Source organism: Dryobates pubescens, chromosome 40 (assembly GCF_014839835.1).
Source record: "Dryobates pubescens isolate bDryPub1 chromosome 40, bDryPub1.pri, whole genome shotgun sequence".
Lineage (NCBI taxonomy): Eukaryota > Metazoa > Chordata > Aves > Piciformes > Picidae > Dryobates > Dryobates pubescens.
This window is the reverse complement of record NC_071651.1, coordinates 2,050,840-2,058,717: the sequence shown is the minus strand read 5'-3', so window position 1 is coordinate 2,058,717 and position 7,878 is coordinate 2,050,840. Positions and strand designations below refer to the sequence as shown.

General features: G+C 64.3%; 1 protein-coding gene across 1 annotated transcript; it reads right to left on the bottom strand.

Moving 5' to 3' along the window:
• Window positions 1-251: 251 nt before the first annotated feature.
• On the bottom strand, window positions 252-7,573 carry KRT18 (keratin 18). The gene is made up of 7 exons (XM_054177412.1): window positions 7,124-7,573; window positions 5,683-5,765; window positions 4,519-4,675; window positions 4,272-4,436; window positions 2,501-2,626; window positions 1,537-1,760; window positions 252-434 (listed from the first exon to the last, which is right to left on the bottom strand). The coding sequence occupies exons 1-7, from the start codon at window positions 7,571-7,573 to the stop codon at window positions 320-322; spliced, it is 1,320 nt and encodes a 439-aa protein (XP_054033387.1). The 3' UTR covers window positions 252-319.
• Window positions 7,574-7,878: the final 305 nt, after the last annotated feature.

The window sequence follows — 7,878 nt, the reverse complement described above, 5'->3', positions numbered from 1 at the left end:
CTGCCCCAGAGCAAAAGGCGCTGGGAGGCTTGGTGCCAGCAGCTGGAGAGGAGCCAAGGGGTGCCCAGGGGGTGCCCAGCTGGCTGCCCATCCACACACCCCTGAGCCACCCCCACTTACCAACTCCTTATTCCTCCCTCCCTCTACCCCTCCCGCTCTCCACCCCTGTCCCCTTCCCTCCGCCTCTTCCCTCCCTCCCTCCCTCAGCAGCAGGAGACAGGAAGCTGCTCCACCTCCCCGGGGGGAGGAGCTGTCATTTTATTTGGTTCAGGGGGTCTCTTGGGGACCCCCGGGGGTGCAGGACTCGCCCTGCTCCGGCTCAGTAGGTCCTGATCTTCACCTCCTTCGTCTCTGTCACCACCTTGCCATCCACCAGCTTCTGCGTGGACCTCTGCGTGGTGCTTGTGGTCTCCTTCTCCAGGGCGTCCCCCAGGCTGTGGGGTGGGGAGGGGGCAGCTCAGGGTCACCTCGGGGCATCCCTTCCCCACCTCCAGCTCCCACTGGATGTGTCCCACCCCTTCCCAGGCTCACCCTGAGGAACTGGGGGGGTGACAGAGCTGAGACATCCTAGCAGCCTGACCTCAGCCTGGATGGATGCCACCACTGTGCCCTCCCTGCCCCCAAGGTGCTGCGGGAGGTGGGACCTGGACATCCATGGCCTGGGGCTCAGCCTGGCTGCATGTCCCCTCCCCAGGACCTTCCTCAAGGATGGGACCTGGACATCCATGGCCTGGGGCTCAGCCTGGCTGGGTGTCCCCTCCCCAGGACCTTCCTCAAGGATGGGACCTGGACATCCATGGCCTGGGCCTCAGCCTGGCTGGGTGTCCCCTCCCCAGGACCTTCCTCAAGGATGGGACCTGGACATCCATCACCAGAGGCTCACCCTCACTGGATGCCACCACTGTCCCCTTCTCATCCCAAGGTCTTCCTCAAAGCTGGGACCAGGCCCTCCCATTGCCTAGGGCCCATCCCAACCCCATCCTGAAGGATGGGTCCTGGACCTCCTGTCACCTGGGGCTCATCCTGTTGGGATGCCACCACTGTCCCCATCCCAGGAGCAGCCTGAAGGATGGGACCTGGACATCCTGTCACCTGGAGCTCACTTTCACTAGATGCCACCACTGTCCCCATCCCAACCTTGTCCTGAAGGATGGGACCAGGACATCCTGTCACCTGGATGCCACCACTGTCCCCATCCCAACCTTGTCCTGAAGGATGGGACCAGGACATCCTGTCACCCGGATGCCACCACTGTCCCCATCCCAAGACCTTCCTGAAGGATGGGACCTGGACCTCCTGTCACCTGGGGCTCATCCTGTTGGGATGCCCCCACTGTCCCCATCCCAACCTCGTCCTGAAGGATGGGACCAGGACATCCTGTCACCTGGATGCCACCACTGTCCCCATCCCAAGACCTTCCTGAAGGATGGGACTGGGACATCCTGTCGCCTGGGGCTCATCCTGGACGCCACCACCGTCCCCTTCCCTATCTCCCACCGGCAGCTCCACCTCCCCGCGGCACCCCCCCGGCCCTACCTGAACTCCTCTCCTCCCTCCAGCAGCTGCCTGTAGGTGGCGATCTCGGCCTCCAGCTTGCCCTTGACGTTGAGCAGGGTCTGGTACTCCTCGGCCTGGCGCTGCAGCTCGCTGCGGACCTGCAGCAGCTCGGCCTCGGTGCGCAGGATCAGGCCATTGAGCTGCTCCATCTGCAGCCCGTAGCGGTTCTCCACCTCCAGCAGGTTGGCCTCCAGCCCAGCTTTCTGCACAGCATCACAGCAGGCTTCAGCACCACCACCAAGGGCGGGTGGTGGTGGTCCTCCTCCCCCCCTCCCACAGGGCTGGAGGTGGGGATGGGACAGGGGCGGAAATGGGAGTGAGGACAAGGACCAGGATGGAGATGAGTTGGGGATGGAAATGGGAATGAGGGCAGGGATGAGGACAGGGACAGGATTGGATAGGGATGGAGGTGAAGATGTGGCTGGAGATGGGACAGGGGTAAGAGCAGAGATGGAGACAGGGATGGGACTGGGTGAGGTTGGAGGTGGAGATGAGGATGGCACAGGAGTAAGAGCATAGAAGGACACAGGGACAAGAAAGGATGGAGATGGGAATGAGGACAGGGACAGGATTGGATAGGGATGGAGGTGGAGATGGGACAGGGGTAAGAGCAGAGATGGGGACAGGGATGAGGATGGGGACAGGGATATGGGAATGAGGACAGGGACAGAATTGGATAGGGATGGAGGTGGAGATGGGACAGGGGTAAGCCACAGATGGGGACAGGGATGAGGATGGGGACAGGGATGAGGATGGTCATGGATATGGGAATGAGGACAAGGATGTGTCTGGATGAGGTTGGAGGTGGAGATGAGGATGGGACAGGGCTAAGGCTGAAGATGGAAGTGGGGAGGAGGACAGGGATGGGATTGGCTGGGGTTGGAGGTGGGGATGAGGCCGGGGGTGGCACAGTGCCCGCGGCAGGGTGCTGGGCACCGGGTACCTGGTTGCGGATGGAGTCCAGGTCGATCTCCAGGGTCTGGACGGTGCGGCGGAGATCCACCAGGGTGCTGCGAGCTGTGTCGACCTCCTTGCTGCTCTGGGTGATCTCGATGGTGCTCTCGGTGATCTGGGGGGGACAGGGGTGTGGGCTGGGGGTCAGCACCTGGGCCTGGCTCACTGTGGCCACCCCAGCCCATGGAGGAGGTGTGGAGAAGTGGAAGCACCCCAGGAAGAAGCAGCCCTGAGGAGCAGGCTCAGGGGCAGGAGTCCTCAGGCAGTGTGCCCAGGGTTGGAGCAGAAGCCTCTTGGGAAGGGCCCCACTGAGGCTTGGGGTCTCCTATGGGATAGGGATTCCCCTAGGAAAGTCTCCAGTGTGGGCCCAGGACCTGCTTGGAGAAGATCCCCACCATGGGGCTGGGGTCACCCTGGGATAGTTTTTCTCTGATGTTGGCCCAGGACCCCTTTGGAGAAGGTCCCCACGCTGGGTTGGGTGTCCCCTATGGGACAGGGGTCTCCTAGGAGTGTCCTCAGTGTTGGATCAGGACCCCATTGGGTCAAGTCCTCCTGCTGGGGTGTCTTTGGGGAACACCCCTACATCAGACTGCAGAGCAGCCCCCAGAGTGGGGGTGCCCTTGTCTCAGGACCCCCAGATGACCACACCCATGAGCTGGGGGCTTCGCCCCCTTGACTTGAAGGCCATCCCCACCACGGAGCATCACCCCAGCTGCCTGTCCCCATCTCCATCCCCAACCCATCCCTGTCCCCATCCTTGTCCCTGTCCTATCACCATCCCTATCTCCACTTCTAACTCCATCCAATGCCATCCCCATCCTCATCCTTGTCCTCACTATCATTTCCATCCCAAACCCATCCCCATCTCATCCTCATCCTTGTCCCTGTCCCCGTGTTCTTATCCCTCTCCCATTACCATCTCCATCTTTACCTCCAATCCCATCCCTATCCTTATTCCCATCTCCACCCCCAACCCATTCCCATCTTCATCCTCATCCCTGTCCCATCAGCAACCTCACCTCCACCTCCAACCCATCCCCATCCTTACTTCTGTCCCATCCCCATCCTCATCTCCAACTCCATCCTTGTCCTCATTCCCATTTCCATTCCCATCTCCATCCTCATCCCTGTCCCATCCCCATCTCCAACCCCATCCCTCTCCTCATTCCTATTCCCATCCTCATCTCCAACCCCATCCCTATCCTCATTCCCATCCCCACCTCCATCCTTATCCCTGTCCCATCCTCATCCCCACCTCCAACCCCATCCCTATCCTCATTCCCATTCCCATCCCCACCTCCAACCCCATCCCTGTCCTCATTCCCATTCCCATCCCCACCTCCAACCCCATCCCTGTCCTCATTCCCATTTCCATTCCCATCTCCATCCTCATCCCTGTCCCATCCTCATCTCCATCCCCATCCCTATCCTCAGTTCCATTCCCATCTCCATCCTCATCCCTGTCCCATCCCCACCTCCAACCCCATCCCTGTCCTCATTCCCATTTCCATTCCCATCTCCATCCTCATCCCTGTCCCATCCTCATCTCCAACCCCATCCCTCTCCTCATTCCCATTCCCATCCTCATCTCCAACCCCATCCCTATCCTCATTCCCATCTCCATCCTTATCCCTGTCCCATCCTCATCCCCACCTCCAACCCCATCCCTATCCTCATTCCCATCCCCATCTCCCACCTTCCTCCTTGGCCCCAGGCCTCCCTCCCTCTGTTGGGGTGCAGGTGTGCTGCTGGGGACCCACCTGCCTCCCCCATTGCTTCTCCAGGTCCTCCAGGTTCTTCTGGGCCAGGGCATCGTACTGTGCCCGGATCTCGGCCATGATCTTGCCCAGGTCCTGGGACTTGGGGGCATCGACCTCCACCGTCAGCGCCGAGTCTGCCACCTGCGCCTGCAGGCTCTTCACCTCCTGGGGAGCAGCCAGGGGACAGCAGTCACCGGCAGGTCCCCACCCGGGCCCCCCTAGCCCAGCCCTCGGCTTTCATCCCCACCTCCTCGTGGTTCTTCCTCATGTAGATGAGCTCCTCCTTGAGGGCCTCGATCTCGCCCTCCAGCTGCAGCCTGGCCATGTTGGTGTCGTCGATCACCTTCCGCAGCCCGGAGATGTCGCTCTCCACCGACAGGCGGATGGCCAGCTCGGCCTCGTACCTGCGGGCAGCCTGCTCAGCGCGGCCCGCCCCGGCCCCTCCCAGCCCCGCCCCGGCCCCTCCCAGCCCCGCCCCGGCCCCTCCCAGCCCCGCCCCATCCTCAGCAGCCCCGGCCCCGCCCCGGCCCCATCTCCACCCCCAGCCCCGTCAAATTCCCATTCCTGTCCCTATCCCTGTCCCCAGCCCCGCCCCATCCTCAGCAGCCATCTCCATCCCCATCCCCACCTCCAGCCTCGTCGGATTCCCTATCCCTGTCCCCAGCCCTGTCTCCATCCCCTCCCCATCCTCAGCAGCCCCGGCCCCGCCCCGGCCCCTCCCCACCCTCAGCAGCCATCCCCATCCCCATCTCCACCTCCAGCCCCGTCCAGTTCCCAGCCCTGTCCCTATCCCTGTGCCCATCCCCATCCTCAGCAGCCCTGTCCCATCCCCATCCTCATCTCCACTTCCAGCCCCATCCAATCCCATTTCTGTCCCCATCCTCCTCATCCATGTTCCCATCCTCATCCTTGTGCCTGTCCCCATCCCTTCCCCATCCTCCTCATCCATGTTCCCATCCCCATCTCCACCTCCAGCTCCATCCAATCTCATCCATGTCCTCAGCCCCATCCTCACCTTCCCTTGTGCTCTCCTTGCTGACACCTCCACCCCATTCCCATCCCTATCATCCCTTGTCCTCCATCCTGGTCCCATTCCCACCTCCTTGTCCTCATCCTGAACCTATCCCTGTCCCCACCCTTGTTCCCATCCCCATTCTCAATACCCTCCTGTCCTACCCCATCCCATTCCCATCTCCATTCCCATCCCATCTCTATCCCATCCATCCCCATTCCCATCCCCATCCCATTCCTATTCTTATCCCATCTCCATCCCCAGCCTTATTCCCAACCCTATTCTCGATCCCATCCTGTCCCTCCCCATCCCATTCCCATCTCCATTCCCATCTCTATCCCATCCCATCCTCATCCTATCCCATCCCCATCCCACCCCCATCCCATCCCTGTCCCTCACTTGACCCTGAAGTCGTCGGCTGCCAGCCGGGCGTTGTCCATCTGCAGCAGGGTCCTGGCATTCTCCACGGTGGCATCGAAGATCTGGGGGTGCAGGGGGGGACACACCCAGACCCCAACTTGTCACTGGGGTGCAGGTACCCCCCCTGCAGCCACACCCCCCCCCCCCCGCTGCCTCCACCCACGTCACCCCCACGTCAGCCAGGCAGGTGCCACCCTGGCAGGTGCCACCCTGGCAGGTGCCGCCTTGGCAGTGCCCGCGCTGCGGGGGGGGGAGGGGGGAACCGCGCCCCGGAGAAGTGACAATGGAGGGGGGTGGGGGCAGGGAGGGGACACCCTGGGGGGGGTCCAGCGGTCCGGGTGGGTCTGGCGTTGGGGGAGGTGTCCTGGGTGCTGGGGGGGGGTGGTGTCCATGGGGGTCGTTTGCCCGGCCAGGGCTGCCCTGGTGCGCAGTGGCACTGCCTTGTCCCCTGCCCTTGGTCAGGTCCCCTCGGTGCCACCCCCCAGCAGGGCCCTGGGGACATCTGGCCCCACAGCAGCCCCACGGCAGCCCCACAGACAGGGAGGTGCCCAAGCCTGGCCAGCCCCGTGGGGGCAAAGCTCACCCAGCCCCACCAGCTGCTGGGTTAATGCTTAACCCCACGGTGCCACCAGCCTTGGGGACACCAACGGCAGCTCCTCGTGGGGACCACACCCTGGCAGGGACACCACAGCCTGCGTGGGCCGAGCCCTGGGGCCACCAAAGCCAGCTCCCCACCCGGCCCCAGCCCTGGGGCCACCAAAGCCAGCTCCCCACCCGGCCCCAGCCCTGGGGCCACTAAAGCCAGCTCCCCACCCGGCCCCAGCCCTGGGGCCACCAAAGCCAGCTCCCCACCCGGCCCCAGCCCTGGGGCCACCAAAGCCAGCTCCCTGCATGGACCCAAAGTGGAACACCCCAACACCAGCTCCTCATGGAGATGCCACCTTGGGGCCACCAGACCCAGCTCCTTGCAGGGTCCCATCCTGGGGCCACCACCAGCTCCCCACCTCGGAGCCACCAAACCCAGCTCCTTGCAGGGTCCCATCCTGGGGCCACCACCAGCTCCCCACCTCGGAGCCACCAAACCCAGCTCCTTGCAGGGTCCCATCCTGGGGCCACCACCAGCTCCCCACCTCGGAGCCACCAAACCCAGCTCCTTGCAGGGTCCCATCCTGGGGCCACCACCAGCTCCCCACCTCGGAGCCACCCCCAGCTCCTTGCAGGGTCCCATCCTGGGGCCACCACCAGCTCCCCACCTCGGAGCCACCCCCAGCTCCTTGCAGGGTCCCATCCTGGGGCCACCACCAGCTCCCCACCTCGGAGCCACCCCCAGCTCCTTGCAGGGTCCCATCCTGGGGCCACCACCAGCTCCCCACCTCGGAGCCACTCCCAGCACTTCAGCCCCCCCGGAGGTGACCCCCACCTTGTCCCGCAGGTCCTCGATGACCTCCCAGTAGCTGCTCCAGTCGCGGGTGCTGGGCCCCTTCTTGGCCATGAACTCGCGGATCTGGACCTCCAGGCGCCGGTTCTCCTGCTCCAGGCTCCGCACCTTCTCCAGGTAGGTGGCCAGGCGGTCGTTGAGGTCCTGCATCGTCTCCTTCTCGTTGGCCACCGCTCCGGCGCCGGCGAACAGCAAGCTGCCCCCATAGCCAGCCCCATAGCCGGCCCCATAGCCGGCCCCATAGCCGCCTGCCGAGCCGCTGACGCTGCTGGTGCGGGTGACGGAGATGCGGGACCCGGAGCCCCCGGCCCCGGCGTAGACGCTGGCGGCGCTGCTCAGGGTGGGCAGGCGGCGGCTGGAGACCAGGCTGGGGGCGACCCCCGAGCGCTGGGAGCTGGAGTAGAAGCTGCTGCTGCTGCGGGAGAAGCTCATGGTGCAGGTGCCGGAGGAGCGACCGACGGGCGGGCGGACGGACAGACGGCGGAGGGACGGACGGACAGGAGGGACAGCGCTCCGGGCAGCAGGATTTATAGCGGGCGGGGTGGGGAGGGAGGCCCCCACGGCCCCGCCCCACGGCCCCGCTCCCGGCCCCGCTCCGGGAAGGTCGAGCTGGAGCCGGACCGGAGAGATGGTGTCTGGGGTGGGGTCCCGCCCCATAAGTGTGGGGTGCAGGGGAGAGGGGCAGGGTCCAGCCCTGTAACTTTGGGGTGCAGGGGAGAGGGTCCAGCCCCATAAGC

Excerpts from the sequence above, each read along its gene's own strand:
- KRT18 (XM_054177412.1), bottom strand. The coding sequence starts at position 7,573 with ATGAGCTTCTCCCGCAGCAGCAGCAGCTTCTACTCCAGCTCCCAGCGC. Across the intron at positions 4,676-5,682 it reads GCCGACGACTTCAGGGTCAA|GTACGAGGCCGAGCTGGCCA; the intron begins GTGAGGGACAGG and ends GGCTGCCCGCAG. Across the intron at positions 1,761-2,500 it reads TGGACTCCATCCGCAACCAG|AAAGCTGGGCTGGAGGCCAA; the intron begins GTACCCGGTGCC and ends GATGCTGTGCAG.